The sequence below is a fragment of the Pocillopora damicornis genome, chromosome 1 (genome assembly GCF_964200805.1).
Source record: "Pocillopora damicornis chromosome 1, jaPocDami1.2, whole genome shotgun sequence".
NCBI lineage: Eukaryota > Metazoa > Cnidaria > Anthozoa > Scleractinia > Pocilloporidae > Pocillopora > Pocillopora damicornis.
The window spans coordinates 40,036,243-40,061,068 of record NC_142670.1 but is presented as its reverse complement, the minus strand read 5'-3'; the positions used below and the strand labels follow the sequence as shown (position 1 = coordinate 40,061,068).

General features: G+C 37.7%; 4 protein-coding genes across 12 annotated transcripts in view; 2 read left to right on the top strand and 2 right to left on the bottom strand.

The window, feature by feature from the left end:
- The window catches only part of LOC149053846 (phenazine biosynthesis-like domain-containing protein), a 7,309-nt gene extending 3,828 nt beyond the window's left edge, over positions 1-3,481 (top strand). Inside the window, exons 4-11 of one of the 2 annotated variants that reach the window (XR_016181224.1) lie at positions 29-91; positions 439-491; positions 828-858; positions 1,355-1,439; positions 1,616-1,809; positions 1,890-1,952; positions 2,309-3,095; positions 3,319-3,481. Coding sequence is in view for 1 of the 2 variants with exons in the window: in XM_089187917.1 (XP_089044043.1) it covers positions 29-91; positions 439-491; positions 828-858; positions 1,355-1,439; positions 1,616-1,809; positions 1,890-1,952; positions 2,309-2,421 (602 nt within the window). In the remaining variant the exon portion in view is untranslated. The remainder of the gene's footprint in view (positions 1-28; positions 92-438; positions 492-827; positions 859-1,354; positions 1,440-1,615; positions 1,810-1,889; positions 1,953-2,308; positions 3,096-3,318) is intronic. The other variant, XM_089187917.1, reaches the window with a different exon arrangement.
- Positions 3,171-5,176, bottom strand: LOC149053845 (RNA polymerase II-associated protein 3-like). Its single transcript, XM_089206093.1, has 5 exons — positions 5,112-5,176; positions 4,284-4,354; positions 3,696-3,770; positions 3,495-3,590; positions 3,171-3,395 (listed from the first exon to the last, which is right to left on the bottom strand). Exons 1-5 carry the CDS (start codon positions 5,174-5,176, stop codon positions 3,295-3,297), a joined length of 408 nt encoding a protein of 135 aa, XP_089062219.1. The 3' UTR covers positions 3,171-3,294.
- Positions 5,134-12,936, top strand: LOC113667694 (phenazine biosynthesis-like domain-containing protein). Of its 4 annotated transcripts, none has more exons than XR_016181225.1 (11): positions 5,134-5,283; positions 7,486-7,585; positions 8,170-8,268; positions 9,289-9,351; positions 9,700-9,752; positions 10,074-10,104; positions 10,594-10,678; positions 10,856-11,049; positions 11,130-11,192; positions 11,572-12,336; positions 12,560-12,936. XR_016181225.1 is itself a non-coding variant. In XM_089187923.1 (11 exons), the coding sequence occupies exons 1-10, from the start codon at positions 5,185-5,187 to the stop codon at positions 11,682-11,684; spliced, it is 900 nt and encodes a 299-aa protein (XP_089044049.1). In that variant the 5' UTR covers positions 5,142-5,184; the 3' UTR covers positions 11,685-11,687; positions 12,560-12,936. The 4 variants fall into 4 exon arrangements, 1 of the variants encoding a protein (XP_089044049.1); XM_089187923.1 differs by having other exon boundaries at positions 5,142-5,283; positions 11,572-11,687; XR_016181226.1 differs by lacking the exon at positions 7,486-7,585 and adding an exon at positions 7,321-7,416 and having other exon boundaries at positions 5,156-5,283.
- On the bottom strand, positions 12,152-24,826 carry LOC113667618 (sperm-associated antigen 1). 5 transcript variants are annotated; one of them, XM_089187893.1, is made up of 24 exons: positions 24,679-24,826; positions 24,293-24,443; positions 23,526-23,600; positions 23,130-23,214; positions 22,434-22,559; positions 22,130-22,197; positions 21,510-21,631; positions 20,375-20,536; positions 20,078-20,155; positions 19,573-19,679; positions 19,425-19,459; positions 18,193-18,656; positions 17,355-17,529; positions 16,910-16,990; positions 16,321-16,615; positions 15,910-16,017; positions 15,620-15,709; positions 14,952-15,065; positions 14,624-14,776; positions 14,032-14,157; positions 13,542-13,647; positions 12,938-13,012; positions 12,737-12,832; positions 12,152-12,636 (listed from the first exon to the last, which is right to left on the bottom strand). In XM_089187893.1, exons 2-24 carry the CDS (start codon positions 24,427-24,429, stop codon positions 12,536-12,538), a joined length of 2,979 nt encoding a protein of 992 aa, XP_089044019.1. In that variant the 5' UTR covers positions 24,430-24,443; positions 24,679-24,826; the 3' UTR covers positions 12,152-12,535. The 5 variants fall into 5 exon arrangements, with proteins under 5 accessions (XP_089044019.1, XP_089044024.1, XP_027039273.2 ...); XM_089187898.1 differs by having other exon boundaries at positions 22,130-22,194; XM_027183472.2 differs by having other exon boundaries at positions 12,152-12,832.

Here is a 24,826-nt window from a genome sequence, read left to right as displayed (position 1 = left end):
ATGAAATCATTGAACATACCCTTACTAGGTAATGCAAATGCTGAAGTAACATTCGAAACATTAAGTGGGAAGTTAACGGCAAGACAGGAAGGTAGGAATCTGATTTGATGTAAAAGGCTAACTAAAAGTGCACAATTAGATACTTTGGTTTTCTTAACTAAGTTCAAACTTGATGATATAAATTGTCCACTGTAGAGAGTTTGTAAAGCTGACATTCCAAGCACTAGCCCCTTGTCAAAGCAAATGTCTACAGTAATTTTCTGGTTCATCAAAATAATACTAGAAAGTTTCATTGGTGAATACTAATGGTATTTATTATTTGCAAGATCTTAAAATGAAATTGACAAGTCGAATCTAATTGTGCTCTCAATGAATTTGGGCAAGAATGTTGCAGCTGGCAATCATACATTAATTTCCTTTTTTCTTTTTCTGTTACAGGTTCATCAATTTGTTTAAACTTTCCTTTGAACAGCTGTGAACCATTACCTAAAGTATGTGTTAATTTCATTGTGTTTATGTACAGCATAGGGTACCAAATTCACATCTGGCCTTGAATGTTAAAAATTAACATTATTTTAAATTTTGTTTATTTGCCACTAATATGAAAAGTGGGATACTCTGTCTGGGAATTTTTTCATGAAAATTCAAGTTAAAAAATTCCTACCAACCAATATTGTCTATAATTGTGTGTTGACAAAAAATGGTATAGCATAATATTTATGATTATTGTAGCAGCTGTTTTGTGGGAGAATCAAAACTTGTTCAACTAGTTTGTTCAAAGCATGTTCTCACCTTAAAATCAATTGCTTACATTTCATTTATGTCAGGAAGAAGCAATGAAGAGATTAGTTAAAGCAGGTAAACAACTTTTTCTTCAACAATTTTTACAAGAGACAGGGAGAAGCCCATTTTGGTCTGGGTGTTATACCTCTAAAAGTTAAGTCTTGGAAACTGCTGGTTCTGAAGCATCAAGTGACTCAAATACTACCACTCCATCTGGATGGAACACCATCACATCCCATGTTACCTCCAACCCCACCCACCCCCCCCCCCCCCATTTCTTGTATTTCAACAGGTTTCCTGACATTTTCCAAAACTCCATTTTCACTCCATGGCCCAGAGGCCTGGTGAGAGTGAAGGGCCTTAGAAATTTCAACCCTTCAAAATAACGAAGTCAGAAAGGGAGGTGTCTGGAACAGCAAAGTCGTGACCACAAGTAATCTACGGTCTCTCAATCTAACAAGCCTATCATTCATTCTGTTCACTGTAGGAAGGAAATAGGTCAAATAAGCAAAATTTACTTAACTAAAAATACATATTAGAAGATAAATCAGTAACTGAAAATTGTTATCAGTTGTAGGTGACCTAAAGGTAAAAGACGTAGAATACTCTAAGACAACCAAGAAACTTCTCTTGTGTTTGGAGCCTTCATTGACAAGGTCAGGTCATGGAATAAGAATTAAAAAGAACATAAAATTACTTACATAAAATTAGGAAGTGTGGGCTAAAGGGCAAACCTCGTTACACAATTCGACTACACGTTTGTCTTATTGAGGCTACACTCAGTCATTGAATAGCATTGTATTTCTGATAAATCTTTAACTTTTGCTCACAGAGAAGATTTGGAAAACCTCTCCCCAGACTTCCAGGCTATGTTGTCCGCCCCCTTGTCTGGACTTGTCCGTGGTGTGATTGTAACCCTGCAGGGGACTAAGGCAAATGGGTGTGTGGATGGTAGCGGTGAGGTGTATGACTTTGTTTCACGTTACTTTGCTCCTTGGGTTGGAATATCTGAGGACCCAGTAACTGGTGAGTTTTAAAATAGCTTTTAAGGTAGTTCTATTCATTAATGTTGGTTTCCTTTTTTAACATTACAATCTTTCTTTTAGGCTCGGCACATACAGTTCTTGCTAGTTATTGGTCACAAAGACTGAAAAAGAACGATTTCTATGGTGAGTTCCATAATTCCATGTAAGGTTGTTTGAAATGTGCTGTCTGAATTTTGGAGTTAGTGACATTTTCCTAAGTTTTTAGTATACCCGTTCCAAGCAAAAAAGTTTGCCTTTTATTTGGCCTTACAAGGGTATACTTCCTGATTTTAGGGGTCAGTTTGTTGAGTAGTTTGATCTAACCCAGGAAAAGGAAATTGGTGTCTTGAATCGTCGCTCTTTGAGTTTATCTTTAAAGGCTGTGATAGGCTTGATCAACCATCCATATTGTGTTTAACTTGAAATGTCTCCCTTTCACATTTATATCAGTGTTTGGGAAGTTTAATCTGACTTTTCTAACATATCATTTTTTTTTTTAGCTCGTCAGTGTTCATCGCGTGGTGGAGAACTGAGAATTGATGTCAGGGAAGACAACAGAGTTGACATTGCTGGACAAGCAGTCTTAGTTCTTCAAGGAAGCTTACGCTTATGACAGGTGTCATGCAACCCCAACCTTTTGGATAAATAACATAGCAAAGCAAAAGAATTGCAGTTACAGAGAACACTCGCAATATGACATACACCAATACAGAAACATTCAACCTTGTATTACAAGGACAAAACCAGGATTGTATAGTTAAGGAACACATTTCTACTTTAAGTTTTGTTTCATCAAATAAAATTCACATTACATCCTATAACTAAAGATCTTCAAGAGAATACATTCACTACAACCTTCCCACACCCTAGGTGTTGTTTCTCAGGGAAACACTTTCTGTAAACATAATTTCTTCAAAAGTTAAAACTTGTATTGTCATAGAAGTTTCTGAAACATGCACTTGTTAAGCATAAGTAATACCTTTCATTTAACCAGCAAACAGTCTTTCAGCCATAAATAATACGCTAGAGATTTTCTGAGGTACCGTCAATGCCCAAACAAATGCATAAGACAACTATGACACACAAACTTCCTTAAAAAAGATTTTCAACATCTTTTTAAATTTATTTCTTATTTAGAGAAACGTGGTCAGATAATAGTTAATTATTACCAAGAAAGAGAAGAGATTTAGTTTGTTGTTTTAGTTAGTCATGCTGGAAGTTAGAGATTGCTAAGAAAGACCCTATCAGTGTTTGTCCCCAAAGGTGAAAGATACCATTGTCAGAAAGGTATATTATTTTCACTTGGCATTGCCTTGTTGCTCTCTTTTCCTTAAGATGGACCTCCCCCCCCCCCCACCCCTTCCCTTTCAAATGTGTAGTGCTTTCAGCTTTAAGAAGATTTAAGCGGAGCAAGGAACTAAGAAGACTCATAACATTGTCAAACGTCTAACACATAACTTGTCCTACAGTAAAGTGAACTAGATTCCTAATTCCAGTACTTCTTTTGTAGCTGTTCAAATTCATCACTTGTGACAAACTTTTTCTGGTCCCTCGCAACTTGAAGCTTGGAGAAAAGCTGTTGAAGTTCTAATAACAGAAATGAGTTGTTAAATTGATGTAACTGGCCCAAAGGAACAATTTGTTGAGACAACAACAACAAATGAAATTTAAAACCGAGTTTCTCACCTTTCTTTTCTTTAGACGACATAAATAACAACACCATATCGAATCGTTCAACATGACTAAGCTCTTTCAGAATGTGGCAAGCAAGTTTTTCTTCTCCTGTTACAATAACAAAGTGATCATAGGATAAGATTATGACTCCACTCCGACTAAGGTTTCAATCCTCAATTGTTCTTGAATTAAAAAGCTAAAGTTTGTCTTTACCTTGTGGAACAACTTCCTGGCTGAGGGCTGCTAAAATGCTACTTAAAATTGGAGCAACAAGTTTATTACTGAGAACTGACCAAAACAAAAAAAAACGTGCAACGTCAGTACACGACCTTCTTTGAGGACTCCTTTAAACTTTGCCTCTTGCTTTGTAATTTATATTCCCATTTTTCCTTATTCTCTTTTGTGTCCCTTTCTTAATATCCTTCTATCCTCCCCTTTCCCACATGACCTATCTCTCCCTATCGACCCCCCTTTAAATTAATTCCCTTTCTCTTCCCATTTTTTCCTTCTCGATCTGTATCCCACTTTCCTCTCATCCGTTATCGATTAACGGTTCTTATTCTTCCTTCATGTGAGCTTTTCTGAACCCTCCTTCCTCTCTCTCACATATCCACTTCTATTTCCCATTTCTTTTGTTATTCTCTAATTCTCCTTTTTTCATCCTTCATTCCCTCTTCCCTCGTTTATCTTTTAATCCCATTCTTTCCCTTGTCACTCCACTCTCCTGTCCCTTCCTTTCACCCCCCCCCCCCCCCCCGTTCCCCATTTCCAGCATAGCAAGTATCTTTACGGATTTTGTACCTTTGGTGAGGCGTTTCGTCTCTAGCTGCCTCAGTAAATCAGCATAATCTTTAGTACCATTCTTTTTCACGCTTGAAAGAAATCATACGGCGTTTTCTAATGAAAAACAACCATGTTTAAACTCGAGTGATGTAACGCCATCACGTTGATGAAAGCGATAAGACTGATAAAAAAAAAGGCAAATAACTTTTATGGTCTCAAATCGATTCAATAACACCAAAAAAATTCCTGATTAGAGGCTGCTTTCCTTAAACTGAGGGAAAACCACCCGATTGATAGGTAATTCAGTTTGAAGAAAAAAGCTTTTAATAAACATGTAAAATTTTCTTATTTCTCATAATAATAAATGCACACTGGCAAGAAAATAAAAGATGACCAGTCACAGCTCACGGCTCCACTATAATAGCTGAAGCCCTTTTGCGCAAAGGAGATTTTAAATAATTCCAAGATCCGTGGAGAGATTCAATTTTCCAGCCACGAAGGACTTATCAAGCAAGCGAACAAAAGAGGGAGCGAGTGAGAAAACGAGCGAACTAACGAACGAACGAAGAAAGAAACGAACGAACTAACGAACGAACGAACGAACGAACGAACGAACGAACGAACGAACGAACGAACGAACGAACGAACGAACGAACGAACGAACGAACGAACGAACGAACGAACGAACGAACGAACGAACGAACGAACGAACGAACGAACGAACGAACGAACGAACGAACGAACGAACAAACGAAAAGACCAACGAACTAACGAACGAACGAACGAACAAACGAAAAGACGAACGAACGAACGAACGAACGATCGAAGGACGAAAAGAGCCTATACCAGCCTCTCCCTCCTAACACAACGTGTTGGAAAAAATGTACTCCGGGGAAGATTGGAGACGACATTATTCAAGATGGCGGTTGAAGCGAGTTGTCCAATCTTTGTAGTCGATGCATTCACCGACAAACCTTTTGGCGGGAATCCAGCTGCTGTATGTCTCGTGGGATCAAGGGTAAGAAACTTTCAATAGCAATGAGCGTGAGATTGGGCTAGGAAGACGATTGTGTGACAATATCATTAAATTCGCCTTGAATCAGGTCACTTGAACTTGCCTCTTTCAATACGGAAAAATAAAAGTGAAGTCACCGGACTGTATTTACGTTTCACCTCTATTCTTTTCCCCCTGAAAGCTGGGACCTGAAAAGCATTTTGCTTCGAAACTTTTGGGGAGGGATGTGTACCAAAACTGACTCGTTTCCCACCCTCAGAATTTAAGGATGACAGGAAGTTGGTTGGGGGTTGTTCAATTCAAACAGCAAACGTATTATGCCTTAAAAAGAAAAACTTTCTTATTATTTTCTTTTACCTAAAAATTTATCATATGGTTTGAGAATTGAGAGGATTGATGGGGGTCTTAAATTTAGAGTGTGCTGGTGTAAAATTGTTTGCATATGTACACTGTATCTCTTAATTCCAATTACATTACTACAAAGTGACACTTAATTAACCCCTTCACTGCCTACCTGACATACTCAGTTCATTGAAAGTTATGACAGTAACAGACAAATCTCCAGCATTGGAAATGTAAAATAATCTGGCCCTCAAAGCTCAAAACTAGTTAAAAACTCTTGTAGCGCTTGTAGCGACCAAAACAGATATAGTTTATAAGATCCCAAGGGGTGTCACTCCAAGACGTGATTAACAAGGTGTTTAGGGGCTATTTTTACAGATCGAGATTGAAGAATAACAGACTGAAGTTGACCGTTCACACAAATCTTAAATCCTGCAAGCAATCGACCACAAACCACAATCAACAATCAATCTCACAATCAATCAGTCAATTGTAAACTGCAACAATAATACAACGAAGTTCTATCAATCTAATGAAATGTTGGGAAATACATAATCAAAAATAGCGTGTAAAAAACTGGGCCTTAACGCCGATAACAAGATTATAATGACAATGAACAATACAAATACCCCGATAAATCAGAACAAACTATGTCAAAGGACAAAAGTTTCGGTACAAATTATTAAGAATTTTGGTGGCTGGTTAACAGCCCATCGTTCTTATATGTAAATGGTGGGCTTTCACTTGCATCTGATACAATTTTAGCCTTTAAATCTCAAATCAATTGAAAATATGGCAATACAACAAAATATCTGTTTGTATACTTTTGCCCAATGCTGGAAAACTAAACTTAGAAGAACAAAGTTACAAAGGTACTTACATATTGGTCCCACTTGTGCCAAAGGTTTAAGAAACAAAAGGACGAAAGTTTACCAAGTCTACTCAAAAACTTACAAAGAACTGATTACAGGGACACTAAACTCGCTTTTATATGTGCGTGGTGACCTTGGAAGGTCCGATTACAAAACCAATAGAAATATATATACCTATATATAATACATATAAAAATATATTTATATATCTATTTCATAACAATAGAAATATAGACCAACAGATAAACAATGCAACTATGTTGGTATCTAGGATCATTCTGCTATTATTAAACTAATCAATAACCAATTTAATAAAAATGAGCTTCTGGCTAGTGTCCTTAACAATTCTAAAAAACAATAAGTCAATTTGCATTGGCACAGGACCTTTGGTGATGGCAGTCAAGGGGTTATGGAATTTTTCTCAATTAAAAAAAAATATGCACTCACATTTAATTGTGGGAAATTGTAGCAAATGCTGTTGGAAAGTGCTCAACACACATGAGTGTAGAGCAAAATACAGTTCAAAATGACTAAAATGAAACACGCATGATTCCCTGTAACTCTGAGTTTCATGCTTACGCACTCGTCAGTGTCTGTCTGACGAGTGCATAAGCATGAAACTCAGAGTTACAGGGAATCATGCAGGTTTCATTTTAGTCATTTTGAACTGTACTCATATTTAAAATTGTTTTATTTATGGAATCTATGCAAGTGTGGTTGTTCTCTTTTGAAATTTCAAGTGCAGCATTATCTTCTTCCACTAGTGTAATTTGCAAGTTGATGAGAACCAGTAATTTTTATTGAATTAATTTGTTCTAACAAGCAGCAATTAGTGATGACATCTTGCAAAAAGTTGCAAAAGAAAACTTATTGGAAACAGCCTTTATCGTGGAAAAAAATGAACCTGACACATATTCAAAAGGTTAGGTTCACCAAACCCAATTGAGTTTTACTTAAGCTTAGACTCCATTTGCTTTTGTCTTAAATTTAGGAATTAAGTAACAACACCATGCAAAGGATAGCAAATGAAATGAATTTGTCTGACACTGCTTTTATCCTCCAAAAAACTGAGCAAGACACATACTCAAAAGGTTAGGAATAATGATCACAGCAAATAGCATCCATTTAACTAAGTTAGTCCTTCTTCTTGATCCCTTTGACCCTACAAGGGACCTTCATCTTATTTCTCCTTACATCACCTCTGAATCACACCTTGAGGTCACAAGAATAAAGGAAATGATCACCAACTACAGAGGCTCTTGATTGTCAGGCAAATTCTCCTCATCCGCACCTGAGGAAATGGAAGAACAGTATGGAGAATGGGCATATTGATGTTAGAGTGTGAACAGTTATTGTCCTGGACGCATGTGATGACTTATTTTATCCTCTTATTGAATATCCAAAACGTGTGCATTACCTCAAGTTAGTTTTCCTCTGTTCTTTTATGTCATTACTATATCTGTTCATAGTAAGCATTTTCATGTATTGGACATAACTGAATGTAGAAACATTGTTCGAAAATCTACCTTTATGGCTGAAAATTACAATATGTTATTTCGAGAGCAAAGCGATTCTAGTGAAACACGAATTAATCTTAGTGTAAGTTTTTTATGACCTGAGTTTTTTCACCTCTCTGCCTATGTTGTATACTGAATTCTAATTTTATCTATTGCAGGTTCCTGTTTTGGTCTTCGTTGGTTTACCCCAGCATGTGAAGTGCCTTTATGTGGACATGCAACTTTAGCCTCAGCAGCTGTTCTGTTTGACTCCATAGGTAAGGTGTAACTCTCAGAAGTGATTAACAAGTAACTTCTCCCTACAATACCCATGCACTATCCAGCAAACAGGTAATGAGAATACTTAAATCTATCAGGTAGAAGTTGTTATCATGATCTAATACCAAATCCTCATAACTTATTTACAAGGAAATGTGTAGTAGCTAAAGGGGAGAATTAACAATCAGATCTTAGGAGTTGAAGGGTTAAGAAAGTTGTGGTTTTAATAAAAGCTTCTTACTGGCCATCTACCATCCTCTTTGGACCTCTTATCCCCTGGCTAGCCTGTGAGCAGGGTTTCCCTGTGGGCTTTCACACTTTTAAGTGAGTTATAAGCTGGCAGGGAGACTTGAAACAACAACCTCACGTTCAGGGTCTTAGTTTTACCCTTCCTTTACCAAAGGAAGGAAACAAAGAGAGACTTGGGAATGAGGTTGTTGAAAAAAGAGCCTCCCAACTTGTCATTTGTTTTCAAATTTCCTATGTTTATCCACAAACACAACATTCTGACCAGTCAAGAATAACAGACAAATTACAGGTGTAATTAAAAATTATTATAAACAGCACTCTTTTTATTTGCCCTAAAAATAAAAGCTAAAAATTACATTTTGAAGCTTCCATAATTTTATTATTAGTTTCAGCTTGGTGAGCATACCCCAGATCTCCCCCTCCCCACTCCCCCCCCCCCCCTCTGCCATGGAAGAGGCCAACCCTTTTCCACAGAAAACTAGTTATAACAACATTGATAGCTACCTATGTCAAATGTTACTTAACCTTCTGTCTACTTTTATAACTTAAAAATGCAAATATCAGGGGTACCATTCCCTTGTCTGAATTGTTTGAGCCTTTGCAACAGCTTTTGCTACTGAATAAATCCAGTATATAGTAACCTACCCCCCCCCCCCGAATATATAATTAATGCATTCTCCGTTTTCCCAAGTCTTTCCAATCTTGTATTTTAACTATTGTAAGAAATTTGTAATTTGTTAATATGTAATCATTGAACATACCCTTACTAGGTAATGCAAATGCTGAAGTAACATTTGAAACATTAAGTGGAAAGTTAATGGCAAGACAAGAAGGTGGGAATCTGATTTGATGTAAAAGGCTAACTAAAAGTGCACAGTTAGATACTTTGGTTTTCTTAACCAAGTTCAAACTTGATAATGTAAATTTTCCACTGTAGAGAGTTTGTAAAGCTGACATTTCAAGAACTCATCCCTTGTCAAAGCAAATGTCTACTGTAATTTTCTGGTCAATTAAAATTATAATACTAGAAAGTTGCATTGGTGAAAACTAGTGGTATTTATTATTTGCAAGATCTTAAAATGAAATTGACAAGTCGAGTCTAATTGTGCTCTCAATGAATTTGGGCAAGAATGTTGCAGCCAGCAATCATATTTTGATTTCCTTTTTTCTTTCTGTTACAGGTTCATTCATTTGTTTAAACTTTCCTTTGAACAGCTGTGAACCATTACCTAAAGTATGTGTTAATTTCATTGTGTTTATATACAGCATGTGGTACCAAATTTACATCTAGCCTTGAATGTTAAAAATGAACATTATCTTAAATTTTGTTTATTTGCCACTAATATGGAAAGTGGGATACACTGTCTGAGAATTTTTTCATGAAACTTCAAGTTAAAAATTCCTACCAACCAATATTGTCTATAATTGTGGGTATAGCATAATATTTATGATTATTGTAGCAGCTGTTTTGTGGGAGAATCAAAACTTGTTCAACAAGTTAGTTCAAAGCATGTTCTTGCCTTAAAATCAATTGCTCACATTTCATTTCTGTCAGGAAGAAGCAATGAAGAGATTAATTAAAGCAGGTAAACAACTTTTTCTTCAACAATTTCTACAAGAGACTGGAAGAAGCTCATTTTGGTCTGGGTGTTATACCACTAAAAGTTAAGTCTTGGAAACTGCTGGTTCTGAAGCATCAAGTGACTCAAATGCTACTACTCCATCTGGATGAAACACCATTGCATCCCATGTTACCCTCAACCACCCCCCCCTCCCCATTTCTTGTATTTCAACAAGTTTTCCTGACATTTTCCAAAACTCCACTTTTATTCCATGGCCCAGAGGCCTGGTGAGAGTGAAGGGTCTTGGAAATTTCTAGCCTTTAAAATAACAAAGTCAGAAAGGGAGGTGTCTGGAACAGCAAAGTTGTGACCACAAGTAGTCTACTGTCTCTCACTCTAACAAGCCTATTATTCATTCTGTTCACTGTAGGAAGGAAATAGGTCAAATAACAATGTTTACTTATCCAAAAATACTTATTAGAAGATAAATCAGTAACTGAAAATTGTTATCAGTTGTAGGCGACCTTAGGGTGAAAGACGTTGAATACTCTAAGACAACCAAGAATCTTCTCTTGTGTTTGGAGCCTTCATTGACAAGGTCAGGTCATAGAATAAGAATTAAAAAGAACATAAAATTTCTCTTACATAAAATTAAGAAGTGTGGGCTAAGGGGCAAACCTTGTTACACAATTTGACTACAAGTTTGTCCTATTGATGCTCACTCAGTCATTGAATAGCATGGTATTTCTGATAAATCTTTAACTTTTGCTCACAGAGAAGATCTGGAAAACCTCTCCCCAGACTTCCAGGCTATGTTGTCTGCCCCCTTGACTGAACTTGTCTGTGGTGTGATTGTAACCCTGCAGGGGACTAAGGTGAATGGGTGTGTGAATGGTGGCGGTGAGGTGTATGACTTTGTTTCACGTTACTTTGCTCCTTGGGTTGGAGTATCTGAGGACCCAGTAACTGGTGAGTTTTAAAATAGCTTTTAAGGTAGTTCTATTCATTAATGTTAGTTTCCTTTTTTAACATTAGAATCTTTCTTTTAGGCTCGGCACATACAGTTCTTGCTAGTTATTGGTCACAAAGACTGAAAAAGAACGATTTCCATGGTGAGTTCCATAATTCCTAGTAAGGTTGTTTGAAATGTGCTGTCTGAATTTTGGAGTTAGTGACATTTGCCCGAGTTTTTAGTATATCCGTTCCAGACAAAACAAAAAACAGCAAAGCTTGCCTTTTATTTGGCCTTACAAGGGTATATTTCCTGATTAGAGGGGTCAGTTTGTTGTGTAGTTTGATCCAACCCAGAGAAAGGATGATTACAAAATTGGTGTCTTGAATCGTCGTTCTTTGAGTTTATCTTTAAAGGCTTTGTTAGGCTTGATCAACCATCCATATTGTGTTTAACTTGAAATGTTTCCCTGTCACGTTTATATCAGTGTTTGGGGAAGTTTAATCTGACTTTTCTAACATATCATTTTCTTTTTTTAGCTCGTCAGTGTTCATCGCGTGGTGGAGAACTGAGAATTGATGTCAGGGAAGACAACAGAGTTGACATTGCTGGACAAGCAGTCTTGGTTCTTCAAGGAAGCTTACGCTTATGACAGGTGTCATGCAACCTCAACCTTTCTGATAAATAACATGGCAAACCAAAATTGCGGTTACAGAGAACACTCGCAATATGACATACACCAGTACAGAAATATTCAACTTTGTATTACAAGGACAAAAGCAGGATTGTGTAGTTAAGGAAAACATTTCTACATTAAGTTTTGTTTCATTTAAGAAAATTCACATTACAGCATATAACTAAAGATCTTCAAGAGAAAACACACACTACAACCTTCCCACACCCTATGTGATGTAAACATAATTTCTTCAAAAGTTAAAACTTGTATTGTCATAGAAGTTTCTGAAACATGCACTTGTTAAGCATAAGTAATACCTTTCATTTAACCAGCAAACAGTCTTTCAGCCATAAATAAAACGCTAGAGATTATCTAAGGTACCGTCAGTGCCCAAAACAAATGCATGAGACAACTATGACACACAAACTTCCTTAAAACAAAGATTTTCAACATCTTTTTAAATTTATTTCTTATTTAGAGAAACGTGGTCAGACAATAGATAATTATAACCAAGAAAGAGGATAGATTTAGTTTGTTGTTTCAGTTAGTCATGCTGGACGTTAGAGATAGCTGAGAAAGACCTTATCAGTGTTTTTCCCTAAAGGTGAAAGATACCATTGTCAGAAAGGTATATTATTTTCACTTGGCATTGCCTTGTTGCTCTCTTTTCCTTAAGATGGAACCTCCCCCAACCCCACCCCTTCCCTTTCAACATTGTAGTGCTTTCAGCTTTAAGAAGATTTAAGTGGAGCAAGGAACTAAGAAGGCTCATAACATTGTCAAACGGCTAACACATAACTTGTCCTACAGTAAAGTGAACTAGATTCCTAATTCATGTACTTCTTTTGTAGCTGTTCAAATTCATCACTTGTGACAAACTTCTTCTGGTCCCTCGCAACTTGAAGGTTGGAGAAAAGCTGTTGAAGTTCTAATAACAGAAATGAGTTGATAAATTGCTGTAACTGGCCCAAAGAAACAACTTTTTGAGACAACAACAACAAAATGAAGTTTAAAACCAAGTTTCTCACCTTTCTTTTCTTTAGACGACATAAATAACAACACCATATCGAATCGTTCAACATGACTAAGCTCTTCCAGAATGTGGCAAGCAAGTTTTTCTTCTCCTGTTACAATAACAAAGTGATCATAGGATAAGATTATGACTCCACTCCGACTAAGGTTTCAATCCTCAATTGTTCTTGAATTAAAAAGCTAAAGTTTGTCTTTACCTTGTGGAACAATTTCCTGGCTGAGGGCTGCTATAATGCTACTTAACATTGGAGCATCAAGTTTATTACTGAGAACTGACCAAAAAAAAAAAACATGCAATGTCAGTACACGACCTTCTTTGAGGACTCCTCTAAACTTTGCCCCTTACTTGGTAATTTATATTCCCATTTTCCCTTATTCTCTTTTGTGTCCCTTTCTTAATATCCTTCTATCCTCCCCTTTCCCACATGTTCTATCTCTTGCTTTCCCCGCTCCCTATCGACCCCCCTTTAAATTCATTCCCTTTCTCTTCCCATTCTTTCTTTCTCGATCTGCATCCCACTTTCCTCTCATCCGTTATCGATTAACGGTTCTTATTCTTCCCTCATGTGAGCTTTTTCTCAACCCTCCTCCCTCTCTCACATATCCACTTCTATTTCCCATTTCTTTTTCTCCTTGTTATTCTCTAATTCTCCTTTTTTCATCCTTCATTCCCTCTTCCCTTGTTTGTCTTTTAATCCCATTCTTTCCCCTATCACTCCTCTCTCCTGTCCCTTCCTTTCACACCCCCCCCCCCCCCGTTCCCCATTTCCAGCATAACAAGTATCTTTACGGACTTTGTACCTTTGGTGAGGCGTTTCGTCTCTAGCTGCCTCAGTAAATCCGCATAATCTTTAGTATCATTTTTTTTCACCGAGTTCCACGCTTGAAAGAAATCATACGGCGTTTTCTAATGAAAAACAACCATGTTTAAACTTAAGTGATGTAACGCCATCACGTTGATGAAAGTGATAGGACTTTAATTGTTACAGAAGCTACGTCAAGGATCACGATTTTCTCCCGAAAACGAGGATGAAAATTCAAAATCGAATGAAATCTCACAGTGATGGATACAACTCTCGTTGTTTCAGAAGCTTCATCTAGGGCCACGAATTTTTTTGCGAAGATATCGTAGGATCCGCAAAATTCAAAATCGATTAAAACGTTGAAGTGATCGTCGATCACCAAGGAAGGAATTGTGAAACAAAAAGGATCAGAGATGGAGGATGGAGATGAAGCAAACGAAGTGAAAATGACGATGAAAACAGTATCACTGCTCATTAAAGATGTCAACCTTTGCAAGCTTGACTGGCCTTCCAGTTGTAGTCCCTTCCATTGGATTAATTGGCGCTTTATCTGAAAGCTTGTTAGCTGTAGAAGGAGACGGCTGTTTCGACGAGGGGACTGGCCCTTCGTCTTCCTGGGAGACAAAAGATAGCATCAGTCATAGTAGAGGACAGGAAGGCAGCACACTCCATTATCATGAAGTGATACGCAAGGGTCAAGTATGACTTCAATACACCAGAGGCTTATACGGCGGGAAGTGAACTCTGAAATCACAATCCTTATTGGATAGCGTGCTGAAGACCTGACACAAACAAGAGAAGGGAGATGTGGTTCCTTTAGCGTTCTCTCGTTGTACCATCCTCGAACACCCATACGTTGTTGGGGTGCGAGGAAAATAAACGTTGTATTACTCAAACTTGTTTACGCGTTAGTCGTTTTTGGGCTTGACAATATTCAGGTAAAATCTCGTTGTTCTCATCGCTCAAAAGGAGATTCCATAACCAGTTAAAAGGAACTCGATCCAGATAAAAATAGAGTCCGGAAAAGACACCTTTTTTTAGTGTTCTGTGGGGGTGGGGAGGGGGGTTTACTCGACCTACCTCGTGGTCTCTATCTTGTACATCCCTAATTGCTACTCTTTTCCATTTTGTTTTCGTCTCTTCGTGACTAATTTTCGGTGCCTGTTGTTCGACTTTCTTTTCCTCTTTTCTTTCTTTGAGTTTTGCATTTTTGTCGTGTGATGACCTGCGTTCCTGCCAAAAGTGAACATGATCACAGTTTGAGTTTCTTTTTTTTTTAACTATGAAAGAAAAAAACTTGAAATACGTAAACGCAAGTACAAAGCGTTCATTTGGTATCTTATTGCAGGTGGGCAATATCCCAGCACAGTCAGTCTTTACTAATGAAAACAGAGTCTTGTTGGAATACCTTACGGCACATGTCGAGAACAATTTTTAATTCTTTCTTGGCGGCAGCATTTTTCGGTTCAATCTTCTGGAGGGATAACAAGTCTCTTGCAGCTGAATCATACTGCCCTAACGCCTGTCAAATACCAACAGAGCAACAATTGCCATGACTACAGACTGTTACGAACACTATAGTTGGTTGAAAAAAATATTCAGCACTTAATATGTGGTACACAGTAACTAACGCATTGAAATCGATACAACTTGAAGCACGATGAGCAACTTCTTCCAACTACTGTATACGGTTTGAACTAGGGCGTGTAGTGTAATTGTTTGTACAAGAGTAGTCTAGGAAAGGATTACTGTGGGGGGTGGTGACCGATGTGTTCACAAACCGACCAGAAGTAACCATAAAGAAGAAGTCTAATGAGATTTTTTGTCGGTTGAGTGTTATCAGTCCGGTTAGTGGAAAGTGATTAGTCAGTTTGCTGTTATTTACCAGCTGTAAGCCTCACGAGCCGTGAGTCAGTGGGAACCTTCTTTCCCGCTATTTCGGGTGTTAAGTTTTTTAAAAGGAAAAAAAAGGCGTCATTCTTTCTCTCTTGTTTTCTTATCATTTGCGGTTGAATCACATTAATCCAACCATTAAGGTCATACCCTACATGTTTCTCTCTCGGCAATGAAACAAACCTTTTTGCCGAGTGCTCTCCTGAAAAGAGCCTTCACGTTATCAGGTTGAAGTCTCAGAGCTTCTGTTGCATCATCGATTGCCAGCTCGTGCTTGAGACAAAAGGAAACTGATTAGTTTTCAGAGAATCCAAATAATAATAAAAAATTTGGAATAAATAAGTAAAAGAAATAATAGTCAATGTTTGCTAGACGAAAGAGAGGTCCGTTCTCTCTAGAGGAATATAAAAATAAGGTTCATACAAGTATGCAGAACTTTTAATTTTAACTTTTAACAGGATTCAGCCTCTTACCTGATTGAGTCGCAGGTAACATAGTGCTCTGTTTGTATAAATTGCTACATTTATGGGATCAATATTAATGCATTCTGTGTATCGCGCAACAGCTTCCTCGCAGCGGTTCTGTTACGGGAAAAGGAGAAATACCCTTGCTCTAAATAAAAATATACCTTGGATTTTAAGTACATTTAAAATTTGCACGAAGGATCGACTACACGTTCTATACGTAAAAGATATTTTTTAATTACAAAAATTGCCACATGGCGGACTCCATGGCTTGTGCGCGTATGATAAAAGTAAATGAAAAAACACAAACAAACAAAAGTACACAAAAGCGAAAGCAGCACTTCGTTTTTGTAACATAAGGAAACATATAAACACACTCTGGCATAAAAACAACAGCAACAAAAGTAACACGTTATCTACCTGTTTTACTAACGAATTCCCTTCTTCTTTACACTGTGCAAACCTCACAGCTGGATCAACAGGGGCCTCCACAGTAGGATGAGTGGTGGTTGGCATGCTTTCGGTTATCCCTTGTGGAGGGGAGGGATGGAGTTGGTCTGTGGCTTCTTCAGCTGACTGTGTAGGGGTAGGGTGAGCTGATGAGCTGTCAGTGGTAGGCGGCGCTACAGAAGACTTGATCACTGGTGAGTATTCCATTGGGGAAACTTTCCCTCTCCAGTTCGTTCCAAACCGACGTTCTAGATGTTTTGAAGTCCTACACAAGTTGAATCAAAGTCATTCTTTTGCTGCCAAAGTTGACGTATTTAGACGTTTGCAAATTGAAAAGTTAAAGATAGACCAATGAACACGTGTAGCAAGATGGTGGGGCGAAAAATAACACCCCCCCTCCCCCCCAAAAAAAATTTCGCAAGGGCATATTACACTAAATAACTTCAGTGTACAGAGAAAACATATGCTAATTATTGCATGGAAAAATTGAAGAATAACAAAACGAAAAAGTATTATTTATGTCCTCTTAGATTTAAAAAAACCTTCATGAAGTTATCACCTGTAGTTTCCATTTAATGCAATGCTGTTTTGAGGGGAGATTTTCAGCGCCATTTGGTAATCCAGCCAAGCCTTGTCGAACCTGGCACAACAACAATCAAGAACGCAGAAGTTAATGGTGTCATGTCTCACGTTTGCGTTTTTCACGCGAACGGAGGCAAACGCAAGGAAAGCGTATGGAAAGTACAAGGAAAGCGCGCGCGAGGGGTGAGATACACGAGGGGAAGGAGCTCCTCCTCTCGCGCGTTACTGGCTCTTTCCACTCTCCTTGCGCTTTCCTTGCGCTTTCCTCCACTTGCGTTTCGATCTCGCGAGTTGCATGACTAACTCTTACAGGTACTACTTGTTTCTCGCAAGAGATCCTTCGTAACGTGTACAAATTTGAACGCCTCATGTCTGAATTTTGTGCTTGAAAGTATCAAAATCAAACTAAAAGAACCTCTTACTTTTCTAAGATTTCGTATGCTTCGGCTCGTTTGAGGAGTGGTCTGAAAGCACCCGGTGAAACCTCCAAGGCAGATGTACAGTCATTTATACAACTAGTACAGTCACCAATCTTGATCATACACGAGCCACGGTTACACAGCAAAGCACACATGGCGTGACGGGATACGACTTTCTCTGCGGATAAGAATAGTAAAAAACAACTCAACTGATCCTCTTTTATGATCTTCCAGTTGATGGTAGTTCTGAAAAATGACTGCTAGCGGAGATAGCGACCCTTTACACCCTGACATCAAATTGTAGTTTCTCCATATTGTTGTCTATACATTGCCTGTTACTAAAACAAAATTTGTTTAAAGATTAACAGCCTCTTTCGTAAGCGATCGTTTCCTTTTCTCATCAAGACCGTAATGTTTGATTCAAGGATGATGCTGTAAGAAGAAGTTAGGGGGGTTGGAGTGTTAAGTGGAAGCCATCATCTGGGTCAAGTGAGGAGTTGTTTCCCAATTGAATGTTGGTTCGTGAAAAAGTATTGGCTATGTTCGGAGTGTTGTCATTAGCTGTAAGTGCCGAGTATCGTTCGTTAGTTTCAATCTGCCAGTGAAGTTAACTTGTTCTGTTTCGTTCCTCTGAGTCATGTGAATACCGTAAGTATCTGACATGTCCTGGAGTCGGTTTTAAGAGGACTACAGCAGCTCAATCTGTCCAAAGAAGTTCAGGGTTTCAGTCAAATATTACCGAGCGCAGACTCTGTGAACAGTATGGTTCACAACATGAAGGAGTTCCCTTGAAATCCTTAATAACTTTGAAATAATCATAATCAAAAATATCAATCCGTACCTTCTTTACTTTGCTTCAGTATATCAATAGCTTTTGTAAACTGCTCCGCTGCCTCAGCAAATCTTCCCAGTTTAAACAGTCGTGTGGCATCTTCTTGAGCCTTCTGCACTAATCCAGGTAGCTGGGGCTGTTTCTTAACTTCTTCCTTACCGCTCGATTGCACTCCTTCACCATCCATAGTTCTTTGAATGGTTTCTGCTTTGTCTGCTGGATGAGTAAATGATTTAGTTGACGTTTCATTAATGTTTCTTTCTTCATTTGATTTTGCAGAAGTTTCTGGTTCATTTTCACTCGCAACCTCGATGATTTTCATCCTTTTTCCTTTGGGTTTCATTGACGACACTTTTTCTGTTTTAACAGAACTATGATTATTAGAAGAAGTTCTTTCAGAGCCATTTAATTCACTTTTGTCTTGGTGCGATTCCGCTGATTTTCCACCAAGCTTGCTGTGTTCTTCACTTTTACTAAAACAGAAGTAAATAAAAACCTAAGTAAAAAGACGCACAGAATTCTCCCTGTGTCACTCCCCCCTACTCACCCAACCTCCTTCCTAGCTTACCCCCTTCACCCTTTCGTGCTTAGACGAGGCCATGTGAAAACGAAAAAGAAGTTCCTCTGTGGCTTTTGAAAACTGTGTTAAAAAATACGCGCGAATCTAAATAGGTCGGATACTCTCAACTTAAAACACTTCACGAACTAATACTTGTACAACATGTATCAAACTTAAATCGAGAGCGAAATAGTAATAACAGTCAAATGTGAGGCAGCGATAAACATTGTTGAGATGTTAGGAGTTGTCTACTTTAAGCAAGCTCGCTAAGAGGAAGCTACATGTACCATAAGCCTCGAATCACAGTAAACTTCTCTCTAATTAACCTCAACTCTGACTCCAGCTTCAACTACTTTCTACAACAACTCCAACTAACTACTATTACCAAAAAGCTACGCTTTTTATTTTCATTTGGTTGTTTTTCTCAACCTCGGAAGTTGACACCATACCTGTGCTCGACAGCGTGATAAACAATCTGAAGCGCTAAAGGCTTAAATTACTGATAACCTCCATAATAAGAAAACACTCACAGATGTGAACATTATGTTGATAGGAAAAAGTTTTGAGTCTTATGCAAATTAAACACTTCAAATAGTGATAAATATAGAAATATAACATTCCAGAACAAATCAACAAGAACCACAAAAACAATTCTTAATTTACACTACACAACAATAGTTACCTGTTTTCTTTCTTTTTTAATTCATCAAGCAATTCCTGTGTTTAAACAAATCAGCAGTAACTAATTGAAGCAAAATTACTCTGATTTATACATACCACTAAATGACAGAGAATGACAAAAATATGATAAAATTTTTATCAACACATACCAAGGCTCGTTTATTTTTAGGTTCAATAGAAAGCACTTGATTAAGATCCTTCCTGGCTTCTTCATTAAGCCCTTTCCCTCGATGAGCAATGGACCTTCTCAAGTAAGCTTAGAAAACAAAAGCGAAAGAGAGTTCAATGCATGACCTTACTTCAAATACCAGCTGACAGAAGGTAATAGGTTAGCTTTGTATTTCCTTCAAAATGAAAGGATTTCTGAAGCATTTTGTGATAGTCACAATTACTCGTTTGGATGTTGTAAAAAATGTCCATCATTCAAAGAAGCATTGAATAATAATTCACAAAGGTGGAAACTATAAACTAAAATGTAACAAGAATGATTGCGAATCACAAAGAAAAACACAGATTGCACACCAAAACATTAAAACAAAATGTTTACCAGCCTACATTTTTCAAGATGGATAGCTTTTCCCTTCATAATTTAACTATTGGAAACAAATACAGTTGGATGCGAAGATAATTATTGTGAATCATTAAATGTAGTACCTTTTACATTCTTGGGTTCTATACTAAGCACATGATCACAGTCATCAACAGCTTCTCGGAACTTTCCAAGTTTAATTTCTTTAGGATAAAGAAAATATGCTATTAAATTAAAATGACAACACACTTTTCACCAAAAGGTGACATGTATCCCTTCTTCTTCATTTCCAGAAGAAAGCTTATGTACATCAAGCAGTTGAAACTATACAATTCACATCAGAAGGAACAATATTTTGACAATAACAGGAAATACTTTAATTTCTCATCATCATCAGTGGGTGCACTGTGAGCACTTTATACCTGCAAGTGCCCTGTTGTTGTATACTGCTGCTGCTTTTGGATCCAGTTCAATGCTTCGGCAGTAAAAGGTCAAAGCTTCAGAGTAATGGCCACTCTGGAATGCTTCATTTCCTTTCTCCTTTTCTCTGGTAGCAAAAATTTTCCTCTCCGTGTCACTCTTTCCTGTAATTGTAGAGAGGAAAAGAAAAGAATCTTGAAAAAGAATTATAATGACAAGGTAGTTATCAAGCAGTAGAAATTTGTACAAGCTAGACACAAGCATAATGGTCAGTATTCTGTGTAGATCCTTATGCCTAGCACTAGGCAAGACAATTGTCTCCCTTAGTGCTTCCCTAGACCCATGGCAAAACTGCTTGGGGATAGCATGCCATGAACTGTCTATCAACTGTAGCCCTAATTACGTCCAGCAACAGAAACTGTTAGCAATAAGTGGCCAGACAGGTTGACTTTACCATACCATAGTTAACAGTGGAGGAGATAAATAAAAGAATTGATTAAAATTAATGTTTAGTCACTGTTTATTTAGTTTGGCCAACTATCCCCATCGAATACATAAATGAAATGAAATGTCCCATGCATTCACCAAGTGTCATACTTCATTTTTTTTTAGTATTTTACCTATCCAAGAACACATTGCAGTAATCTAGGATGGAACTTAAACCTGGACCTTTCTATAAAAATTCCAACAAGTTAATCACTACCCCATGTGTCTTCATTTTATTTAGTGACTCATCTTAACCCTTTAACTCCTAAGATCTCATTTGTAATTCTCTTTACTGTCTATCATATAGTTCTTGTGATGTTAGTTTAGAGAATTTGGTATTGGATCAACTAATAATCCCTTAATTGATATCTTTCTTTTTTCTTATCACTTGTCTGCATGATCTTGTATGGAGAAATTATGTCTTGGTCATTATGGGAGTTAAAGGGTTGAACAAAGTACTTGTAATAATAATAGTTATGAAGTATTTATATAGCACCATATCCATCAGCTCATGGCACTTAACAACACTTTGCAGGGGGAATTTGGCCAGACTGTATTGAGCAGTTTACAATTTTTGAATCTGTCAGAGCAGCCTTCAAATTCAAATCTCTCCAATTTGTTTCATATACCTCAAGCATAACTGCACATTACCTGTCAAATCCACATTTGCTGAAATTGCATTCCTGTTAGTTGCCCTCACTTTCTCCTGCATCTTTTTCTTTTCTTTCTCCTCTTGTTTCTCCAAAGATTCTATCTCCTTATCAGGATCAAATCTTGGGGGATAAAAATGTAAAAGGGCAAACTGACATTGTTGTCAGCTTTAATTAGTTCTGAAGCCTCTGAGTATGGAGTAAGACTTGCATGCAAAATTTTCTTGTGTGCATTCAGGACTTTCTACCAACAAAAAAAGTCTCTCACACATCAGGAAATAAAATATACTCTAATGGGAGAAGTAATAGGAAGGAATTAAAGGGAATCATCCCCTAAAATCAGAGAACCTCAGGCATAGACACCTTTGATTGCCAATCACTGCCTGAGGTTAGAGGAAGAGGTGATATTATCACTTTCCTTGTGAAACTAGAGAACTCCTCCGTCAGCTGTTAGAATATAATCCACCAAGAGTTTCTATCTGAAGACAGAGGCATTGAACTGGCAAATCCTGCCATGTAGGAAAGCAAAGTGTGAAGATTTGCAGTGCATCACATTACAGCCAATGATGCAGATGGATGCAACTGAAGTAGTATGTAACATTTCAAGCAGTGTTCATTTACCTGTCCCATTCATGATAGCTACGTGGTGTCACTGGCTTCTTCTTTTCAGCTGTAGGTTTTTGAGGCTGCTAATGAGAGAGATGGGCCAAATTATGCTAAAATCATTCATGGATGATATCATTTATGTAAGCAATCAAAGTGGGGGAAAAAAAGGGTTACAGTGTGCTCCCTTAACAAAGCTTTCTGACAACCCTGTCTACAACCATGGGTATGAGATCCTGACTAAAATGTTCATATCCTGTAGTGTATTATAGAAATCATTCCTTATCATATGCAGAGAATTCCATACAATATTTAAACAAACCTCAGCAGGAGGTTTTTCACTTCTGGCTGCTGTTCTTATAGGAGGAAGATTATCATTTTCCATTCCTTTAGTTCCACCTAATTTCTTCAATGCCTCATCCTCTTCATTGATATTTGCCATCCAATCCTGAAAAAAAAAATAGATAGCTTGGGATAAGCTCAGTGTGAGAGGAAACTACCATCTGATCATTTCCTGCAGTGAAATACTCTGTCCGGTATGTACATTTCCCAAAGCTCTAGATGACCCACATTTCAACTACTACCATCTAAAGCTGCAATAACAGGAGCAGGGCTCCAAGAAGTGCAAAATGTTTAGGTTAAAGGTACAAACTGATTTAAGGCCTGTATTTGCAAGGTAGTGAGTCAGAAATGTAATGAGGCTCTCAAGCCCAGTATTTACCCCATATCTTACAAAAGTCATAATCAGGAACACAGCCATAAGATACATATGATCAAACCATTCCATATTCTTAGGTTCCTAATATAACTCAAAATGAATTTACAGGGAGCCAAGAAATAAGCTAATGGCAATACCTAGCTGAGACTTTGACAGGCCTGGATTTGAGTGATTTGATTCCAACCTTTGTAATTTGCATTTCATAGTCTGGACTAAGATTACTTATTGCTGGAATCCACCTCTGTGAGTGCAAACCCTTCATCGACATGTGGGTGAAAACATTGTGAACAAGACACAAACCTGTAAGTCATCTGTTATCTCCTGGTGCTCTGATTTAGTCAAGTCACGATAAGTGTTGATGGGGAGTTCTTTACGAAGACTCTTGCTATCAAAGAAATAAAGAGATTGAGAGAAGAGAACCAAGATATGTCTCATACAATAAGGATTTATCAACAAAAATAGCAGCACCCCTTCAAATGTATAACAAGAAAATAACAACATTAATTTCAAGTAGATGCCACAGATAAAGATTTCAGGGATACAATGTAGTTATCTGCAGTCTAACTTCATTCTCTAGGCCACTTACCACCATCTGTTAGGTTGGATTTCCATGACCTCTTTAGTGAACACAGCCCACCAGTGAAACATCCTCAGTCTGACTTACAAAAGAAGGTTATTAGAGTTTGCTAAACTCACCTTTTAGGATTTACCTTCTGTAATCTTTCCTCTGTGAATTTGATAAGCTCTGGATAATGGCCTTCCTCGCCAGACCTGAAATTCAGCAAGACAAAAGAGAGGGAGGGGAAGAAGTCAGTGTCTGCCATTAGAAGATCAAAACATTTCTTTCCTGCTATGGCTGAATTTCAATCCAACGTATTGTTCAAATTATTGAACCTTGTACCCAATGGGAGGAAGGAAGAAGGAGGAAGGTGAGAGTTTGGTACAAAGGAGGAGAAATATGTCTATTTAATGATATGGAGTACCTCACAACTCCCTTGAACTCACAAGATCTGACTACTTCAGGAGTGTAGCCAGGATTTTTCAAAAGGGGGGGGGGGGGGGTCACACCATATCGAAGATTGTTATGTCAACCTCCATGTCATGTTTTACTCTATGTGACAAAAATGACTTACAAGAGGGGGGTCAGGGGCACCCCAAGGACCACCCTTCATATACCATTGTACTTATTCTCCTATAATATGGCAAGACATTGACTCAAACTTAAGTCGAAAATATGGTGCTTAATCAAGCTTCTGCCCTTGAACTGATAAGTGTGTAGATTCTCATGACCAGTTTACTGTATAATGCATTGAAATTTTAGGGAGAAGTTGTATGCTAACCATAAAAAAGTGTTTGAGGCTTTATACGCACCTCAATAATAGGATGGGGAGAATTGACTGTTGATCAGATCTTAACACGATGCAAACCGGAAATAGATGCAACAATCAAAAACAGTTTCTTACCGCAAAACTCTAAGAATTTTTTCCAGTTCCTTGCTTTTAGAACACTTTTCTATGTATCCATAGTCCAGGTGCTCAATGGGTACTCCAGATGTAGTAGAAGATCCCTCCAAAAGTCCCGAACTAAAATCTTCCCCCATGACCTCGAATATATCTGAAATAAAGTAGCAACTCCAACTTTGTATGGTCTGAACAAAATATTAAGACTACAGGTTCACTAAGATAAGTTTAAGCTTAAAAAAGTGTATCTTTATCCTAATAAAAGAAAAAAATGAAATCTCTACACTTGCGGTTCAAAAGTGTATTTCGCTTGCACTTCCTGAAAATATTGACATCTAGCCCATGTGCAAACTGCAGGTTATACTCTTAACTAAGACCTCTATGCTCACCTTTTGTCACAATCTGTTCATACTTCTTTTAACTTTATTCGTTGACTGCATAATTAGCCGAACTCGTTCACGTCTCGACAAACTTTTTAGTGGCAACGAACTCAAACCTTCAGGTATCTAAAACGAGCCCGCGAAGCAACCATGTGTA